General features: G+C 46.0%; 1 protein-coding gene and 1 non-coding gene across 2 annotated transcripts; both read right to left on the bottom strand.

The window, feature by feature from the left end:
- Window positions 1-42: 42 nt before the first annotated feature.
- On the bottom strand, window positions 43-124 carry trnas-uga (transfer RNA serine (anticodon UGA)). The gene has a single exon. It is a non-coding gene; the product is annotated as a tRNA-Ser (tRNA).
- A 1,256-nt stretch (window positions 125-1,380) lies between these two features.
- kpnb1 (karyopherin (importin) beta 1) lies at window positions 1,381-19,359 on the bottom strand. Its single transcript, XM_033970472.2, has 22 exons — window positions 19,019-19,359; window positions 15,827-15,885; window positions 14,868-15,050; window positions 13,743-13,943; window positions 13,306-13,458; window positions 13,139-13,198; window positions 12,939-13,028; window positions 12,521-12,631; window positions 12,146-12,247; window positions 11,778-12,002; window positions 11,164-11,355; window positions 9,806-9,936; window positions 9,224-9,371; window positions 8,501-8,572; window positions 7,302-7,446; window positions 7,039-7,121; window positions 6,438-6,545; window positions 6,202-6,345; window positions 5,871-5,979; window positions 5,280-5,394; window positions 4,561-4,722; window positions 1,381-4,426 (listed from the first exon to the last, which is right to left on the bottom strand). Coding segments are annotated over exons 1-22 (2,634 nt in total). The 5' UTR covers window positions 19,059-19,359; the 3' UTR covers window positions 1,381-4,425.
- Window positions 19,360-21,002: the final 1,643 nt, after the last annotated feature.

Genomic DNA, 21,002 nt, shown 5'->3' with positions numbered 1-21,002 from the left:
CTTTCTCCTCCGCTGTTCAGAGACAGAAAAGCAGAGCCTTTCCGCTGCGAGCAGGGTTCGAACCTGCGCGGGGAAACCCCATTGGATTTCAAGTCCAACGCCTTAACCACTCGGCCATCGCAGCTGCGCCTGTGAGAGCGCGCACGTGACTCATCTACGTCATAGCACTGCTCGAACCTGTGGCTCATTCTTTATTTCCAAAGTGCAGAAAAAACACTTAAGACACGTTTACAACATTTGATTTGACACACACTGTGGGTGTGGGTGTGGGTGTGGGTGTGGGTGTGGGTGTGTGTGTGTGTGTGTGTGTGTGTGTGTGTGTGTGTGTGTGTGTATATATATATATATACACACACACACACACATACACATATATATATATAGTATGTATATACCTGAGCCCTAAGTGTTTTCTTAGGAATCGAGACACTTAATGTCAAATGGTCATTTGTGTAGATTCACCCTTTGTCTTTGTTTTTGTATGTATGTTACTGTAAATCTGAATACAAGTAATATTACTAAGCCATGACTGAAGCAGGTTTTACCCAAGACTAATCCAGAACTAAACCCAACCTAAACCGTACCTGGGTGTTGTGACTGGACTCACAACACAGACGCACTGTACAGGAAGGGCCAGAGCAGGCTCTATCTCCTGAGGAGACTCAGGTCTTTTGGAGTGAGAGGGCTACTCCTGAAGACCTTCTATGACTCTGTGGTGGCATCAGCCATCCTGTACGGTGTGGTCTGTTGGAACAGCAGCATCACAGAGAGGGAGAGGAAGAAGCTGGACAAGGTCATCAAGAAGTCCAGCTCCGTCCTGGGCTGTCCTCTGGACTCAGTGCAGGAGGTGGGGGACAGGAGGGTCCTGGCTAAGGTCATTTCTATGCTGGGCCATGAGTCTCACCCCCTGCAGGACGCTCTGTCTGCCCTGGAGAGCAGTTTCAGTGACAGACTGATTCACCCTCGCTGTGTGAAGGAGAGGTTTCGCAGGTCTTGCCTTCCTGCTGCTGTCAGACTGTACAATGAACACTGAACATGTGTCATTCAACCACACCTATGTGCAATACTCAAGTCACTTTACAGAGATGTTACATTAGAGTCTATTTTTAGTTTATTTATTATTATTTTATTTTTATTTTAGTTTATTTTCTATTTTTAAATTTATTTTAAGCTATTCATCATCTTGTTTTATTGCATATACCATTTTACTTCTGTTCTTTAACTGTGCGGTGCAATACTGGAATTTCCCCACTGTGGGACTAATAAAGGTATATCTTATCTTAACCCGGTCTAAATCAGGACTGAATCCAATCTAGACCCAATCTAGAACCAGTCTAAACCCAGTCTAAACAGGAGTGAAAGGACATGCCGTGGCCCAAGTACAATATAGACGTTTATTAGTTTTTGCTAAATATGAAACAAAAGCAGATTTAAACTCGTCACATTTTTTGAGTCCGAAAATTCAAATCCAGCCTCTGCGCTCTGATTGGCCGCAGCTCCGCGCACAACCCCACAAAGAAGAGACGACCAGCGATTGGTGAAGCACGGGAGGAGAGAAGGGGCCCGTCACCGCGGCAACAGAACCACCACAGAACAACAAGGGAACCCAACACTCAGGAAGTCCAGGGCTGAAGGGATTCTGGGAAATGCAGTTCAAACACAAACTCCAGCCTCTGACACATGTGGTGCAAAGCCCCAGCAAAAAGTTTAATTATGAACAAATAAAGCTCCCAGATTCTGGATGTGATGATGTCAGTTTCAGACAGAGGGCGGGGCCTATTTAACTATTTAAAAAAAAAAAAAAAAACAGTCCAAACTTCTGCTCCACAAATGTTGAACCTCTCATTAATAGTTTGGAATCGGCTCCATGAACTCGTCATATTAATCTTATGGCTTAAAGTTCTGATGACGAGCACATCTTTGGGCTTGAGAAATGGCTCCTCTTTATGAAGATATGAGGAAAAAAAAAAATCATTTGACTTTTGTTTTAGACTGACAAGACTCTGAACCTTGGGCCAGTTTTTGTTTTGTGTCGATTCAGAGAGATTATGATATTAACCATAAATCAGGTCAAAGGTCAACACATCTGCAGTCTGACAGTTGCACAGAAAACTCCATCTGAGAGTCTGACTGGTCCCAGAATAAACCAGTGTTTCACACAAGAATCACATTTCAGATCATGTTTGTACAGAAAGGACATTAGCCATTTTTATGCAGAATAGGACCCCATGGAGACACAGGGAGGGCATCTGGCACACAGGGAGGGCATCTGCTCTAGTCCTGGTCCTTTGGTGACAGATTATATGGAGTAGTGGTTGAGTCAGTACTACAGTTTTGAGAAAATAAATGTAAGAATCGTGTCAGTGGACTGTTCAGTTTTGATCTAAAAAGTGATTCTCAAACAGACATCAGGACATGAGCAGAACATGGGAGCTTTAAATATTTCAGTTGTTTAAAGATGAAACTAAATGCAGGAAAATCAAAGAACAGGAGGAGATAGAGGAGAGAGGGGAGGGTAGAGGAGAGAGGAGGATGGGGTGGAGGTGGAGAAGAGATAGAAGAGGGTGCAAGAGAAGGCAGGTCTGTGGAGGGGCGACAGGAAGAGAGGAGGCAGGTGGAGGGATGTGGGACAGACGTGATGATATGAAATGATACATTTCGGTCGTTTATTGCTGAAGCTTCTCAAATTAAGGCAAGTTTTAAACCAAATTCAACCAAGAAAAGTCAAAGGTTTGTTTTAACAAAGGCCACAACAAAAGATGAACCCACATCCTCCTCGTGACAGGGAGCACAACCACTCTGCCACACAGGGAGGACATGCACACTCCAGAGGGATCAGGAGTTGAACTCACAACCTCCTCACTGAAGGGCAGGAGGAGTGAAAAAAGGGACTAAAGGTTAAGTGTTAAAGTTTAAGTTTTTAGGACCACGTCTGGTCCAAACCCGGCCCAAATCCGGTTATGAACCTGGAGCATTCACATGAGAGCCACTGAAATCTGCAATTAAGGGGATTCTAGGATTAGTTTAAAGTCAGAACATGTTTGTAGAGTCTAAACTACAGCAGCTTTTACACTGTACAAGACCCCATGGAGACAAAGGGAGGGCATCTGACACACAGAGGACAGGAACTACAAAGACTTGAGGATTTCATCATAGTAATATTTTTACCATTTGATTAGTCCTACAGCCCAGGGTCTACACCGGGGTCTAATAGTAGCGTCATTTGTACAGAACTGTTAAATTAACCAAGAAACTGTTGGGAAGATTTGGGTCAGAACCAAAGAACAGAACCAGGTTTTGATCAGATCTGAGCGACATGACAAAAGAATCACTTTGTGACAGTTTGCCCTTTTAAGTTTGAACTAAAGAGTGATTTAAATGTGATTCTTCTGAGTGCAGCCTTCACTGTGATTGGTTAAACCCACCGGTCACTCACTCAGAGCCTGGCCAATAGGATGAGGGGACGGGCACAAAGTGATGTCACCAAAAAAAATCAGACCACAGTTTGATTTTTGTCACGTTGCCCAGCTTGAGTTTCAAAGAGATTCCAGACATTTGGAAAACAGCAAAAAGTCTGAAAACAAAGTTTAAAGCAGAAAATACAGTCTGAATAAAGGGAAGAATAAGAGGAGAAGAGGACCAGGAGGAGAGGGAGAGGAGCAGGAGGAGGAGAAAGAGGTGCAGAGTCTGGTGGTTTTTCCTCAGTTTTTTTAGGTCAGAGAAAAGCGTGAAACAGTAAGATGACTGCAGTGATAGTTAAACGTTTACAGTCGTTCCAAAACTGTAAAATAAGGCAAAACCGGCATCTGTCTCCACGGCGACGGGCTCCGAGACGTAAACAACGCTGTGGGACTTTTTCAGAGTCGAGTTCAGAAACGAGGTCCGTTCTCCCGCCTGGCTCAGTCTAACACTACAGGGATACAGGAGGACAGGAGGGCATCTGACGCAGTAATCCTGATTGGCTGTTGCTTGGCGTTGCCATGGTGACGGGGTTGTCCTGTTGGGGTCCTGAGTCGGAGACACGACACTGCGGTTGGGAATGTTACGTTTTTTATTTTCATCACACATGGAAAAATAGAACCTGGTACAAACTCTTATTATTTATTAACATGGCCGACAGCGAGCAGCGTTTGGCACGGGCGCCACGCTCGCCGCCGCGCTCTGACCAAACTAAAGAAGCTCCGGTGCCGCGGAAACGTCCACAGTCTTATTTCCTTCGTCTCAAATGTCGAGGTCATGCGGCGGGGTCAGGGGTCGTCGCTGCGGAAACCGAAGGTGGTGTGATGTCATCATCCGTCGTCAGTCGCTCTCACACACACACACACGCTGCTGCTCGGCTCCACCAATCAGAGGCCGCGCAGGGGGGCACGCGGCCCTAGAGGAACCAATAGGAAAACACCGCTGTCCACAAGCTCCACCCCCTGATCTGAAACCAGAAACGGCACATTTAGAATATAAACACAGCTCCTGGTCACATCCTCTAACAACCCCGCCCTCTCACACACAGTTGTGGTGCGTGTTTCTTGAGCTTGTATTACAGTATTATTATTTTTGTAGTACCAGGCCTGTGTCTTGAGCTTGCGCAGCTCCTTGGTAGCCCATCCCGCCAGAGTCTTTGTCTTCTGGGTTTTGGAGCGTCGTCCTTCTGTCAGAAGTTCGTTAATTCTCGGAAGATCATCCACCAACTTCCCCACGTCCTTCCCAAACGCTACGCACATGTCTCTGGAAAAAACACAAATATACAAAAATATATACAATTACTGTCAAATATTACACTGTACGTCATATCTAATGAGGTGGGACTTTGGGGAATTGTGGCCCCGTGCTCCGCCTTTTCTGTAATATCCTCTGGGGGACCCACCCACCGCCATTTTGCTTTCTGCTAATTTTAGTGTTAAAGTGAACTGAGGAGAATGATGAGACCACATCAGCCTAATCTGATCAGGATTTGGATGGGAGACCACTGGGAATATCAAAACTGTTGTGTCCTTAGGCAAGACACTTCAACAGTCTCATATAATTGTGGCGTGTGTAGATGGTGGGAAGGGCCGATGGCACAGAGTGGCAGCCTCATTTCTGTCACTCCATCTTAGGGCAGGTGTGGCTACAGTCTCAACACTGAGTGTGGGCTGAATGAAGGATGCTGTAAAGGGCTTTGTACTCAGTAGTACAGGTAAGCGCAGTGTGTACAGTACTGTATAGTGTGAGGTTGCTTTACCCTGTGAGTGCTGTAGAGTGTGTTGAGTTCTACAGTATTGTATAGTGTGAGTGTGTTTTACCCGATGAGTCCGGCTGAGTTGGCCACGACTCCGTCTGAATGATCCTCGTCCATCGCAATGTGATCGATGAAGGAGAGAATGAAGGGCATGCGAGGGTGCATCAGCATCACATCAGCTACAGACAAACGTGAGGTCATTTATAAGCACAGATAACACAGAACATACAAGTGAACAGTCAACTCAGAACTAAAGAGTGTAGGATCACGCAAAACCAGGCGCCCTGTGGTGAGAGGGCGACTGGGTGAAGAGACCCGTTTGTCTGTGACATTCTAAAATCTCACTGTCTGACTCTGAGCAGAGAGAGGAACGAATGTCAGACTAGACTAAAACAACACAATATTTATATACATGTCTATGTCAGAACTGTTTAGAGTTTAGACTGAGCAAAGGAGCATACGTCTCTACATAAAGATCTGAGGTCCATTTAAAGAAAAAAATATAGAATAAAGTAACATGTGACTATGTTAAACTGATGAGGAAATGAGCGACCCGGCCCAAAAACTGAGCTCAGACCTCCTTCTGTCTCAGAGAGAAGGAGGTCTGATGATGTTCTCCCAGTCGTGAATTTGCATCAAAGTTAGCATGTCTCACGGTGGATGACGTTCTCCTGGTCGCCCTTCAGGCCTTGGATGATCCCGGTGTATGCTTCAAGGCAGCCCTCCCTCAGCTCGTTCAGGTAGTCCACCATGTCGTAGTCCGTCTAAACAAAAACAAAAGACTATTAAAAACATTTCCACCATGTCACAGGTTGACTGCAAAAACACTAAACTATTAAAACAAAAGCACTAAAAACAAACTGCTCCTCGCTTGACCCCCCCGGCCCCTGATACTTCTCACCTTGTCAATCTGACCCCTGACTCTCACCTTGTCATCCGCTGACCCTCTATCCCTTGTGTGACCTCTGGCCCCTGCCTCTCCTCACCTTGTCGACCTGCGCCTGCGAGGCCTGGTCCAGCGTGTCCAGCACCACGGCCAGGTACTTCTTGAACTCTCCTCCAATGGCCAGAGCGATGTCCCCAAAGACTGATAGGATCTGAGGCTTCACAGACCGGTGCACGTCCTGGTTCTGAAGGAGAGAGAGACAGATTAGAGCCAGAGGACAGAGAGGTCACCTCTTCTCTCTCGTCTCGGTTTGAGTCGTCTCTGAGTTGGACTCACCCTGAGGTTCTCCAGGAGCAGGTTCATGATCTTGTCACAGTACGGCAGAATATTGGACATGAGAGCTCTGCACAGATCACACACCAGACCCACAGCCGCCAGGCAAACCTGAGAGAAAAGAAAGAAGTATAAAACAGACAAAAATATAACCAAAAATGACACCAGACCCAGGGCCTAGAGACGTCTGTCTCTAGAATTGCATAAGGTGAACTTCATTGGTCAAAATCCAAAATGTTCAGGATGATTGGATTATGTAATTCAAGCAGTTTTAGCTGTATCCATGGGGACCCTGCATGGAGATAGCTACGCTAGCTGGCTAGCTCTGAAAAACTTTCTAGAAAACCGAAATAGAGCGGAAAGAGGCTTTCCAGTGTTCACCTGGCGTCCCCTGGAGGCTGCAGGACACAGACACAGAGGGCTTTGTCCTAAGGGCTGTGACGCTCCTCAAACTGCCCTGACACCCTGAGAGGGTTAAGGTGGGTCTGGTAGTGTCAGGTCAGGAGGGCGGGGGGAGGGTTAGGTGCGTGCGGCTGTTTCGGGGCAAGTGGAGGGTTATAAGAGTCTGGTGATGTCGGGGCAGAAGGGTGGGTGTGGCACTCACCTGATACTCAGCATAGTTTTTGAGTCCTATCACAAGGAACGGTTCGAAGGCGTCCATGTACTTTTGAAAATCTGCTCCCAAAACTGAAACACAGAACAATAAAAGAGAATTCTAGAAAAAAAAAACTTAAAAAAAAACATGAAACTTTGGGATAAGAAATTTAGGTTTTAATAATGGGCTTCTGTTCTGTTCAATCAGATATTTTTCCTCAAATCGCTCAGCCCTATTCGCTTATGTGCAAGTGCTTGCAGATTGTGCCATACCTTCGACCAGCGTGGACACAGCCATCAGCGCGTCCTCCTGCACCCCCCCAGAGCCCGCTGTACTCTGGAACATTCTAAGCAGAGACTCCATGACGACATCAGAGATGTGCAGGGCATCCTGGTGTTGCACTTTACGAAGGACATTCTACAAAAAACAGACACATAAAACACGATAGATGACGGACTAGAACCAGGAAGTAGATGGATTTCTCTGGGACAAAAGCAGAAAGGAGGAGCAAGACTTGGTATTTATCTGTAAAAAGTCAGATTAAACCATAGACTGTATAATGGTACATAATTTATTTGTACAGCTTGCGTTTGGTTAAAACTAATATCAGGGCTAAATGTTCAGATGGTGAAAACACCATGTGTCCCCTTTCTCACAACGGTGGATTTATATCTTCATCTGAGCAGGACAGCATTGTGGTGAGTAAAACTGATGACGTTATAGTACGCCGCTTGCGTTTATGTGCTGGACACAGATGTACGTAAAGACGTCAGACGCTGCTTGTGATTGTGCTGGTGGACATCCAGGACACGGATGTATTATTTTCAGAGAGGTTACAGGTACTTCCAGCGGTTATGCTAGCAGTTATAGCATCCAATTTAGAGCCAAGTTCCATAGTTGTAATTCCGACCATGAGTATCAGAACGATAGAAAAAGCCAATCCAGAGAAAGGCTGATGAAGGTAATGCCCCTTCCTGCCTGCACCACTGGTTTAGCATGGACCAAGTACTTACACTGTTAATCAAACCTTGGGAAAAGAGGCTGCATAATTTGTCTGTTATTGATATTCATAACTTGATTTACAGACAAAATTAAAACAAATAAAAGGATCATGTAGAGTGGGTTATTATGAACATTTTAAGACCAAAATGACGAGCCTGACAGCAGCAATTACAGAAACTGGCTCCAATTCACTTTAAATTGGAGTCGATGGAGCTTGGAACGTGGCAGCTAGCAGGTTAGCCATGTCCATTTATATATACACACAGTCTATGGATTAAACTCATGATTCACAAGTCTAAAGCTAGGCTCAATAGGGTTGATTTAATCTGACACAGGGGGACAAAAACAGATAAACATGAAGGCGATATCATGTTTATCTCACATGTTTGTGTCTGATTATAACTTGTGCTATCAATAAAAATGCATCCAATTAAATCCCACTAAAATATGACCTTTGACCTCATCTGACCTGGAGCGTGGCACAGAGGAGGGACTGGAGGTCGTTGTACTGCATCCGGTCGGACGTGCTCTGGATGTGAGACTGAAACAGACAGAACATGAGGTTAAAATAGCATCTGACAAAGTGTGTTAAAACAATGAGTGTGTGTGTTAAAGGAACAAGTCTAATCTGTGTCTGAATGTCCACACTCTTCCTACGGGGGGCTGCAGGGTGAGTGGGCTGGGTGAGACATTCGGAAACAGCCATAGTTAACATTATACACAAGATTTGACTAATAATCTTTCATGGTCTTTTAAACCTCTTCCTTGAGCCTTAACAGTGTGTATGTTGGATGGAGTTTTCTGCATTTGTGAGCTGAGCTAAAAGAGAATCCCTCTGCCTCTGTCACAAATACTTGTATATTTTTGTACTTTTATTCACAAACGTTCTTCTCTGAACTCAAGTAAAAGTCTAATATTGAGCTCAGGTTCTATGACCAAACCAGGTCAGACCAGGTTAGACAAACATATGACTCTGTCAAACACACTTAAAATGAGATCTTACACTTGTGCATATTCATACTTTGCAGCTAATGACATCAACATTCCTTGGGGGTGTGATGCTACCTGTAGGCACTGCTCTGTCTGAAGCTCTGTTAGTTCTTTATGGTCAAATTGTGTGTCAGATTGCGTGTGTGTGCATGCTCTCCTCACAGCTCTGTCTGATTCCATCTCTGAACACACATCGTCTCACCTCCATCTGCAGCACATGTCTGAGCCGCTCCATTATGACCAGAGTGATTTTCTGAACTGCAGGGTAACAGTCTTTAGCGCTGTTCTTCACAATCTCCATCAGAGCCTCATACGCCGCCGAACGAAGGTTGTTCTGATGCCCATCCGGTCTGAAAACACAAACACAACATATAAAACTGACCATATACAAGACACTACGCTGATACGGGACGATATATGGAAGTGATCAGTGAATGAAACGACATGGAGAGCTCTTTAAAAACTGGCCTATAAACCCTCACTCGTCCAGGAGTGGTCCAGGGTAGAGGAGGACTGCTTCTTTCCTTTTGTTATTTGGTTATTGTAGTATTTAAACTGTAATATTGCACCTTTAGAAGAGTTTTTTTTGGGAATATTCAGACTTTATCCCAAAAACCTATTGTGTTTGTACATAATCTAGTTTCAATATTGCAGTCGTCATTTCTTTAAAAATGTTTTATCGTTTAATGGTCAGCAGGGATGAAAATTAACATGGAGACCAGTGAGTCAGAATGGTTCCTTTAGACACTGAGCCAACATCTAATGGAGGTCCTCAAGTTCTCACCGGTCCGTGGTCTCCAGTAGCTTTTCCACGATGAGCTCAAACGTGGAGGAGAGACAGTAAGTAGCCGGCTCCTCCTGCTCCTCGGCGGCTTCTGTGGCCTCGTAGGCCGCTTCAGCTAGAGACGAGAATGCCTACAACACAACAGAACGTCAAAGGAACGCCAAAGATCATCACAAAGAATCACTGTATAAAGAAGTGGACTAAGTCAGTGTTATGTCACCCACAGTGCTCGGCTCCAAATGAAGCTCATCGAGGCTAGGAGTTAGAGCAGCTAATCTGGAGCACAGTTCCATATTGGTTGCTATGATACTTGCTGCTGATTGGATCTTTAAAATTCCATTCATGAGGCTGTTGAAGGCAACACCCCTTCCTGCCCGCACAGCTGATTCATTTTTTTATTTTTTTTTATTAATAAAACTGACAATAACAGAGAAAACCAGAAGCAGAGAACACTGGCATTATCAAGATTGTTGCAATATTGATTATTTTTAAAACAAAACCAGGGATGACAACTAGAACGTTAAGTGTTAACTGAAGTATTAACGCATTTCGTACAAAACACCATCGTGAGGGAACACACGTGGGACTGGGGGTGCATTTCCTGGCTTTTCATTGGCTAAACAGCATCATGTGACCCCTGTTGCGACAGCAACGTCAACAGTGACGCAAACTCCCTCTGGATCCTCTAACATGGAGGTTAAAATGGCAACAGGTGTTTCTGTGGATATTTTCAGACTAACCCTGTGGTCTGGTTCATTAGACAGATCCTGTACTGTTCCCTTCAGTTTTATTTTAGTAATTTTAAAATACAACTTAATCTTCCCAAAGAGCTTAACAACAAACAGATAAACATTTACGTCTAGTCTGAGAGCGCTTCACTCTGGACATCACCGATACACCACTGTGCCTTCCGTGTCATCCCACCAAAGACGACTGACTCCAGGCCACTTAGTTCACTGACTCAACTGCTGTGGAAATGTTTGAAAGTAAAAGACGTCTGTTCAAACCTCAGATGAACTCAAAAGTGCAGAAATAAAAAGCCCACGCCCATGTGGACACTGCTTCTTTTTCAAAAATAGTAAAATCTTTCCAGCATCTCCTCTGCTGCATTTCATTGGCTGCTGGGCTCTGTTTGCAGGAGACTGACAAAAAGCTATTTTAAAATTTAGAACAGGATTTTAAAACTTGACTCAACTGCTGCGTGACATGAGACTGGAGCTGCAACTGCCTTCGACTAGAGACGGAATGAAACAGCGTGGCTTCAGCCTAAGTAAAATGTCATGGAGGTGTGCTGCTCATGGACACAGGGGCAAATATACGTGTGTGTAGGTGCGTGGCTCATAGGCACACAGTCTCACCCAGCAGACGTTGGAGGCCACTCGTGGCTCTGCACTAAGCCCGTCGATCAGACACTGCAGCAGAGGAGCCAGGTACAGGTCGTTTATGGCGGCCTCCGGCATCAGCTCACAAATCCTGCCCACTGTCCAGGCCGTAGTGTCCCTGACCACCACGGAGGGGTCCTTCATCAGCTCGATCATAGTGGGCATGCCCTGAAAGAAACAAGAGAGGGATGAAAGAACGAAGAGAGGAGGAGGAGAGGGGTCCTTCATCAGCTTGATCATAGTGGGCATGGCCTGACAGAGGTAAAACACATGAGTCAGGTCCTTCAGTTTGTCCTCCATTATCTCCACACACACGTCTGGTCAGTTTGACCTATAGAAGATCAGTTCTGAGCCTGAGTGGGGCCAGAGTGGGGCCAGAGTGGGGCCAGAGTGGGGCCAGAGTGGGGCCAGAGTGGGGCCAGAGTGGGGCCAGAGTGGGGCCAGAGTGGGGCCAGAGTGGGGCCAGAGTGGGGCCAGAGTTGTGTGATGACAGGGCGGCTTGACATGTTTGAGGTCAGAGTGGGGTCAGCCCTGTATGATGATGGGCTTGAGGTGGTTGGGGTCAGAGTGGGGTCAGAGTGGGATCACACCTGTATGATGATGGGCTTCAGATGGTTGAGCTCTGGACCCTCCAGTATAGATCCAAAGGCCATGACTGAGGCGTCACGGTACCTCCAGTCTAAGTGTTTGATGTTCTCTTTGATGAAGGGCAGAACATGAGGAACCACGTCGTCCTCACAGCAGGTGGCCAGCAGCATGAGGCACACGCCGGCCGCTTTACACGGGTTCCAGTCGTCATCGTCATCATTCTCATCCTGAGGGAGAACACACAAAATTTCAATGTATTTTTATAGCCCTAAACCACAACAGCAGGCACCTCTTTACGGAGGTTAAAGAGGGGGTATTTGACTTTTCTGTAGTATGTAGTGTTAGTGGGTATATACATGGGTATCATTACCTGTTTGGTGAGCGTCTGGGTGAGGATGGGGACCAGGTACTGCAGTGCTCCTTTGGCATAGAACTTACTGGTGTGCTCGGGGGGGCGCCCTTGCTCCGAGGCCTGTGATACAGAGATGCAAGAATGAACTGGGCACCTTTAAGGTCAAAGTTCAACAATATTTAAACATGTTTGGGGTTTGTGTAGTTCATCAAACTTGGACTGAAATAAGAATAGGGGCGGGTGATATACGAGGGTCAGTATGGGTCAAAATCAGCTCTGAAAATGGTCAGAAAATATGGGCCATTAAGAAGTCCGGAGGATTCTGTCATGACTGAGGCTCACAGCAGAGGCACGAGACGGGCGCTCTGTGGGTGCTCTGTGGGCGCTCTTTACCTCAGATGCCTCAATGGCCAAGTCCATCTCTTCATCACAGACGTTGGACCAAAACTCGATCCCCTGAAGAGCGACCTCATCGATGTCACTCTTCATCGCTTCAATAGTGATCTGTGAGGAGAGAGAGAGAGAGAGAGAAAGACGAGAGTGACAGACCGAGGAGAGAAAAGAGGGAGAGAGAGAAAGTCAAGAGGGGGAGAGAAATTTATTTACAATATGTACTGTAGAGAGAGAGTGAATGGAGAGAGAGCCACAAAGGGAAAAAGAGAAGAGGGAGAAGATTTGAGTTGAGAAAGGAGAGGAGAGGGAGTATAGAGAGACGGGGGGAGAGGAGAGAGGGAGTATGGACAGAAGAGAGGGGGGGAAAGAGGACAGGGGAAGGAGAAGAGGGAGACTGGGAGGTGTAAGTTGGACTCACAGCGAACAGAGCAGGGCCCATGTAGGTCTCCATGTACTGATAATACAGAGACATGATCTTCACCAGGTTCTGCAGCGCCGCCACTCGCACCTGAGGAGGGAGGTCAGAGGTCAAGATTCACATGCCAGAACTTATAAAAATATGTAGCAGACTCCACCTCTGACCAGCAGAGAGAGTGAGAGAGGAGTGAGCAGACTCACCCTGGTGTCTGGACACTGAGTGGCCTCACACACCACCTGCATGATGAAATGACGCTCCGACTGAAACACACAAAACCATTACTCTGAGATCAAGAGGCGACACATCTGTGAACTAGAGGTAGTAGCAGTAGTAGTAGCAGCAGCAGTATCAGTAGTAGTATCTGTACCTCTTTGTCGAAGTTGGCTTTGGTAAACTCCAGAGAGTTGAGCAGAGCATTGGTTGCTGCTAGCTTGACATTGTTGCTAGGCTCCTCCTTCCTCATGCCCTGGATGATGGCGGTGAGGATCAGATTGGCCTTCTCCTGCAGGTGCTCCGGGTCCTGAACACATCAACGCACAGAACTTTATACACGCTCAAAGACCACGCCCTGGGGCAGACTGACACAAGTGAGACTCCCAAACTGCACCATCAGCCCCTCTCACCAACACGCACACACCACATTCAATGTGGGTGAAGCATCTTGCCCAAGGACACAACAACAACAGTAGTAATGTTATGTTCTGGCAAATGTAGCCGATGGCCTCCAGCGAGCACTCTCTCATGTGCAGTACTAGTAGTAGTAGTAGTAGTAGTAGTAGTAGTAGTAGTAGTAGTAGTACTCACTATGTCCTGGCAGATGTACCCTATGGCCTCCAGAGTGCTCTCCCTCATGTGCTCGGTGGACTGGGGGTTGGTCATGTTCTTCATCAGCTCCTGGATGAGGTCGGGCCACTGGTTCACTGGGATCTCAGCACATGCGATCCCAGCCACACACTGAGAGGCCGAGCTCGGGCGATAGTTCTCTGTGCCCAGAGTCTGCAGCACCTAGACCAGAAGAACAAGCAAATCAAACAGAAAAACGAGCCAATCAAACAAACCACCATCCCACCCTTCCCATCACAACACAATCAGCTGATTCCCATTAAGGAAACTACTTCACATCACATCAGGTTTGTCAAGTTGCTGTGTACAGTTTTGTATCATGTTTTTGTATATTTATGGAGAATTGTCATCTGGGAGGAAGTTTGATGTAGACTTGTGGGCAGAGCCTTGTACAAGCTCGTGCTGCTAACCGTAAGGACAGTTCGAATAGGGCCCAGGAGGGATCGCTAGATTACTCACACTGTTCCATCATGAAAAACATGAGGTTTTAGATGTCATCCATGCATGTTTTAGAATGTGAGAGAAAAATACAAAAAGTAAATTTGCAGAATAGCCCCTCTTTAATAATAACTAAGATTTTTGTTTTAAATTTCATAAAGGTGACCTCTCTGTGACCCCAAATAGAACTTTTACTGAGAACTATTGCAATACTGATTTACTCTTAACAACAAAACACTGGACATGATGTCATTTATGTTATAATGTGGTGTTTATTCAATCAGAAAGCAGAATGAGTCTGGCATGACTGTCATTTGGGTTGCCAGTGTAAAAGCTGAAATGCAGTTGCTTTAAACTAAAAGGACTCTCTGATCTGAATGGTCACTACCCAAACCCCAGGGATTGGGATGAACAATTATCTGACAGATATTGTGACTGCGATTAGAGATTTATATTTTAATAAGAAGAATTCTGTTCAAAGAGAGAGCACCTGACACACACAGAGTTAACATCGTTAACTCTGTGTTTTTTTTTTTTACAAAATAAGACCAGAGATGTTGCTTGTGGCAGACATGAAAAAACTGAAGCTTTTGTCAAGAGTTTTGGGTGTTTCGTGTTTAAATACAGTAGAAATATGTGCAGTCTTACGTATTTCCTGATCTCTTTGCGTGCGTTGACGTCGATGGCGAGCCACCTCTGCTGATACTGGGCTTTGAGCTCCGGGTCTTTGGACGTCACAGAGTTTTTTATCTGGAGCCCAGCAGCCACACGGGCCACCTGAGTGTTCCCCGGGTTAGCCAGCACCTTGGATAGCTCCACCAGGAACAGGGGCTGAACACAGAGAGGGAGTTAGAAGAGGAAGAGGAGAAGAGAGAGAGAACAGGGGGGGTTAGATGAGAGAGAGAGCAGGGGGGGGTAGAGAAGAGAGAGAGGAGGTTAAAGGAGAGATAAGGGGGGTTAGAGGAGAGAGAGGAGGTTAAAGGAGAGAGAGAGAAGGAGCGTTAGAGGAGAGAGAGAAGGAGCGTTAGAGGCAAGAGAGAAGGAGCGTTAGAGGCGAGAGAGAAGGAGCGTTAGAGGCGAGAGAGAAGGAGCGTTAGAGGCGAGAGAGAAGGAGCGTTAGAGGCGAGAGAGAACGAGCGTTAGAGGCGAGAGAGAACGAGCGTTAGAGGCGAGAGAGAAGGAGCGTTAGAGGCGAGAGAGAAGGAGCGTTAGAGGCGAGAGAGAAGGAGCGTTAGAGGCGAGAGAGAAGGAGCGTTAGAGGAGAGAGAGAAGGAGCGTTAGAGGAGAGAGAGAAGGAGCGTTAGAGGAGAGAGAGAAGGAGCGTTAGAGGAGAGAGAGAAGGAGCGTTAGAGGAGAGAGAGAAGGAGCGTTAGAGGAGAGAGAGAAGGAGCGTTAGAGGAGAGAGAGAAGGAGCGTTAGAGGAGAGAGAAGGAGCGTTAGAGGAGAGAGAGAAGGAGCGTTAGAGGAGAGAGAGAAGGAGCGTTAGAGGAGAGAGAGAAGGAGCGTTAGAGGAGAGAGGAGGTTAAAGGAGAGAGAGAGAGAGAAGGGGGGTGAGGGGGTTAGGGGTTAGGGTTAGAAGAGAGAGGGTCAGAGGAGCAGATAATCACCAAGTTTTCCATGGCCGCCTGCTCCAGAAACTTTTGTGCCGCCTCCAGTTCATTTCGGTCTGAAAAAGAATTTTTAAATTATTCTCAGATTTCTAAAGCATCCCTTCTACTCTGCAGACTTTAAACCAGGTGCCCTTCCTCTTTTTATCCGGGCTTAGAGGCAGGTTTGACCCACACTCAGACCAAACACTGTCATTGTGTCTTTAAGCACCACATTTAACTTCCCCTACCTTGTCATAAATACAGGTCAGAGCCAACGCCAATGCAAACTGGCAAGCTTGTTTCCCTCAATCCGTCCCAGGGCAGCTGTAGCAACAGGAGGGTTGAGCTTAGAGTGGTGGTCCGAGTGCAGCACAAGAGTTTCAGAGTATTTATCACCATTGTGACTATGGCTCTACACAAGTCGGTACAAAAACACGAATCAAGAGCAAAATCTGATCTGGCTCATAGAACTTCTTGGGCGCATCATCGGCCTGTACAATGATGAGCCTACAACACCGACTGAGCTGCTCTGCCATATTGTAACCACAAAGCATCATCACGGCAACAGCCAGGAGTGACGGACATCGAGGGGGCAGAAAGCCAGAGATCTGACCTCTCAATTGTTAGCTTGTAGTGTGCAGTCTCTTGGCTGAAGTCTGCACCCTGACAGTTAAAAATCCATTCTCCTCGTGTCTGGTCTTTTTGTCAACATGTTTAAAAATAGTTTGTGTGTGGCAGTTTTAAGAGTGTCATCAGAACCTGTCATACGCATCTTAAGGTCACGTTTATTATCGCCAAACCTTGACCACACTGGAGCACGACCCTGAGGGTGTTCTCCAGATCTGAGTCTGGCCCTGGTCGAGAACCTTGCTGGATAAGTATTATGCATGTTTTAGAGGAAACCAACCCAAACATAGGGAGAATATGCAAACACCACCCCATTTAGAAAAGACAAAAGTTTTATTCCCAAAAGCAGAAGGCTAACCACTCTGCCACGGTGCTGCCAAACACCATCACCAACACAGCTCAAATAAAACAAGTACGGAACTAGATCCTGTGAATTCTGATTTTTGTTGTTTTTCTCAACAGCTCAAAAGTGTGACTGACTCAAACCACAAGAATCACTCAAATGTGACTCTGATAATCCTCTGCTCTCCTCCTCCTGCTGCTCCTCCAAACTAAATATGTAAAGTTATAGCTAACCACGCACTTGGATGTGTAAAGACCTGAGACATTTTCAAAACGTATTTTAAACCTGTCCAGTGACATTAACATCTGAGACTGAAATTTGAATTTAAAACTAATACAGGAATCACGTTTACTACATATATGTACAGATCTAAACTACAAGGATAGCAGCTTTTACACAGAATAAGACCCCATGGAGACACGTGGAGGGCATCAGATACACCGGGAGAAAGAACAGTAATGACAAGATTCCTGTTGTGATTTTGATTATTCTCGTTCTCCCATTCAAAATATTTGCTTTTACTTCAAAGCTACAGTATGTAACGTTTTAGACACAAAACTGAGGAAAATATTTTTGGGGGTGTTTCCCGTGTCCTTACTGTGGGTGGGCTTGCATCTCCACAAACCTGGCTCCTCCTGCTCGCTTCCATGGAAATGTCGTTCCTTTAGCAATAATATTCCACAGTATGGCATAATGTGTATCTATCTCCATTGAGAACATTCCGATGTATGGTTTTAACTTTTTCTTTCAATGGAAACATGTCGGTGATGTGCCACCTGCAGAAAGTTACATACTGAAGCTTTAAGCATGCCATAGTTGCACAAACAGAATTACAGCTCATGAATGCACAACGTCTTTCAACGCGACACTAATCGATTTTATAAACAGCTTGATCTGTCAGACCAGTTTATCCACGATTTATTGAAAACCGGAAACGGGTATATCCTAAAAAAAAACTACAAGATTTCACTGTGACCTTAGGGCTAGAGGTCACGTGAGGTCAGCTGTTACGTTTACGTTCACCCTTTACGTCGGTTTATTATCATTTTATTATCATTTTACCAAAATACACGGTTCATTTATCAGCTGCACCGCCACCGCCTCTGCGAAACAAGTTTGTGCAGTAACCGGGACCCACCCCTGGCTCTGGGCCCGCGGCTCCACGGGCTCCGGAGGACTCCTGTTTATTATCAAACACTGCATCCGCCACCCGAACCCTCTGCGCGGTGTTCAGACCCAAATCACGGCTCGTTCTCCGGTTCTGACACCGTCACCGGGCATTCAGTCTCTTCCGCTGCACCCGCCCGGATCCTGCGCCTTTCCCTGGGCCGGTGCAGTGGAACAGCTCCGGTACAACCTCAAAGCACCCCGCGGCATGTGCACCGGGCCAGGAAACCGGGTCAGAGCACAGATTGAAGCTCGCATTTGGGTCATGAAAGGCTGAAGCGGCAAAATGAGGCGAGGCATGGAGGCTGCGCTGGACCGTTAGCACAGTGCAGTTAGCCTAATGCCGTTAGCCTGATGCAATTAGCCGCACCGGGAAACGCGAAAATACCGCCCCAAATGAAACACAGGGAAGTGATTTAACACATTCAGAGCCGTCTCCTCCCGGGGCATCTGCGGAGCGCTGTACCCGGGCTGGAGTGCCTTTGAGCGGCCTCAGAGGAGCGTGAGCCGGGACATGCGTGTGACGCCGCTAACTTTAGCAGCGGGGCTAAAGCTAACAGGCGTGGGCAGGGTCTGAGCAGGTGTCCAGGCTCTGCGGTCCCTCTGCCGGGCTCAGAGGCGCAGACCCCGGGACAATAACACCAGAGCCCCGGGACACACAGCTCCATATTGTGACCTCACACCGGAACTGGGCTCAGAATGAAGCCCTGCAGGGTCTGAGATCTGCGGCATTCTGCGACAGCTGAGGCCGCTGGAACTTTAGCAGTAGTTAGCTCCTGAGGCTAGTGACAGTTCCCTCCTTCAAACTTCAAACAGCTTTTGCGCCAAGACGAGTCCTAGCTCCAGACTTAGCCACAGACCGGGGTGTCCCGTCACACACACCGGCAGAAAGGCCACATCCTCGGCCTTTCATACAAACAGAGGTCGCTGTAGCTTTAGCAGCTGTAGCATCTGCGGCTAATGTCACACTTCCTTCCCTCCTGAAGCCGCGGCACCGGGACCAGCCTAGGCCCGGCTCCAACCCTCTGTCAGCGGGAAAGCCTCGGCTCCAGCCCCGCTCTGGGCGTACTCACCGGGGGAGACCGTTTTCTCCAGGATCGTGATGAGCTCCATTGCGGCCGCTGCGGTTCTCTCGGGAGGGAGGTGCTGCTGCCGGGTGTCGGTCCTCGAGGCGGGTCGGGGCGGTTCAGACGAGCAGATTGTGTCCGGTGCGTGCGGTGCGGACTCGGCTTGTGTCGGGCTTGTGTCGGGCGGGTCTCGGGGGTTTCACGGGGCTCTTGTCTCGGTTCGCTCGGTGCCACAGGCTCCGCAGCCCGGTACGCGCTTCACGGTGACGCTCCGGTGCAAAAGGCCGCGCGTTGCTCTCCCGCGGAAGGATATCACGCAATCCCGTCTCTACGTCACCACGCCAGCGCCACATGTGTTTTGAAGACGCACATAACATAGAGTTACAATGAAAATATGAAATATATCAGTAAATGATCATACAAAAGTGATTCTACAGTGACCTGCCCCTCAGACACAGTTCACCTAAATTATAGAGGTTAAGCACATGACACCAGGACTTCAACAATGTTTAGAATGAGTGACATCAGGCTGCATGAGAGACAATGAAAAGTAATAACATTTTCTCCCGTAAAAGCTGAAAACTCTAAAATGTGGAAGAGCGGCTACAGGTCAATAAGAAATATAAAAGTCTACAACTGATCAATATTTAGTTTGTACCTGACTCTAAAACAAGAAACTCACACTTATTACACACTCAGAGGTGGATGAAGTACTCCTTTCTGTTATTTAAGTAAAAGTACAGACACAAAAAGTATCACATGAAAAAATCTTCTCAAGTAAAAAGTATAGTACCTGTTTAAAAATGTACTTACAGAGTAAAAACTAAAAGTATTTCACACAAGTGTTATTTTTGTAAATGTAGCCATATTCATTAAAAAATATATACATATTTGGTCAGCAGTAACAAACAATTTTATTTATTTATTTATTTTGTGTGTTTATTTTTGTTTTGTTCAAAGCCGAAGCTTAAACTTGAAAACTTTAGTCAGGATGTTTCCACCAACATGGTAAAAATAACCCCTCAAATCATATGAAAAGTACTTTTTAATTCCTGTTCAAAATGTAGTGGAGTAGAAAGTACAGATACTGCTCAAATGTAGTGAAGTAAAAGTAAAAAGTATCTATTGTAAAATTTACTGAAGTAGAGCACAAATACCTACAATTTTGACTTAAGTACAGTACTTTATTATTTTTACTTTGTTACCTTCCACCACTGCTTTGGATCAGACGCAGATGAAGAGAACTCTTCTCTCTTTAATCTCTTCAACAGTCGGACTCAAAAACATGTTATTTAATTATTGTCTTTAGCGCCCTCTTTCGGTAGATAACAGGCTAGCAAGCTCTGCACAGTCACAGCAACTACAGAGAAACTACTTTCACTTTTCATTTTGATAAACTGAGCTAAAAAATAAAACCGCTCTATGGACAAAAATTAAATCAAATACAGTAATTTAGATTTGTTCATAGTTCTGCCCATAGACTGTCTAAAGACTTTATTCATACAGACTTTATATTATAATAATAATAATAATAATAATACATTTTAAATGTTTATTTATTTATTTATTTATTTATTTATTTATTTATTTATTTATTTATTTATTTATTTATTTATTTATTTATTTATTTATTTATTTATTTAGACCCTGTGCTCTCATAATACCAGTGCAGAAAGAAGTACTCAGTTCTGTTACATAAGGGTGTGCGGGTTGACCTCTGAAGTCAACCTGCACATCTCTCCTGGACGTTTGTCAGAAGCGTTTGCCTCAAATGCAAAGGAGTCCAACTAGAGGCGTCCAGTGTGTTCTTAATGTCCCGGTCTGAACGCAGCGTTACACTTGTAACGCTCTTTAGAGGCTCGTCAAAGCCTCTCAGCATTACACTGTGGTCATTATTCATTCACTCCACAGCTGCCCTGGAGCAGACTGACGGAAGTGAGGCTGCCAATCTGCGCCATCGGCTCCTATGACCACCACTTTCATACTAGGC

The sequence above is a fragment of the Periophthalmus magnuspinnatus genome, chromosome 8 (genome assembly GCF_009829125.3).
Source record: "Periophthalmus magnuspinnatus isolate fPerMag1 chromosome 8, fPerMag1.2.pri, whole genome shotgun sequence".
Lineage (NCBI taxonomy): Eukaryota > Metazoa > Chordata > Actinopteri > Gobiiformes > Gobiidae > Periophthalmus > Periophthalmus magnuspinnatus.
Note: the sequence above shows the minus strand (reverse complement) of the source record. Positions and strands in the feature narration are given on the sequence as shown.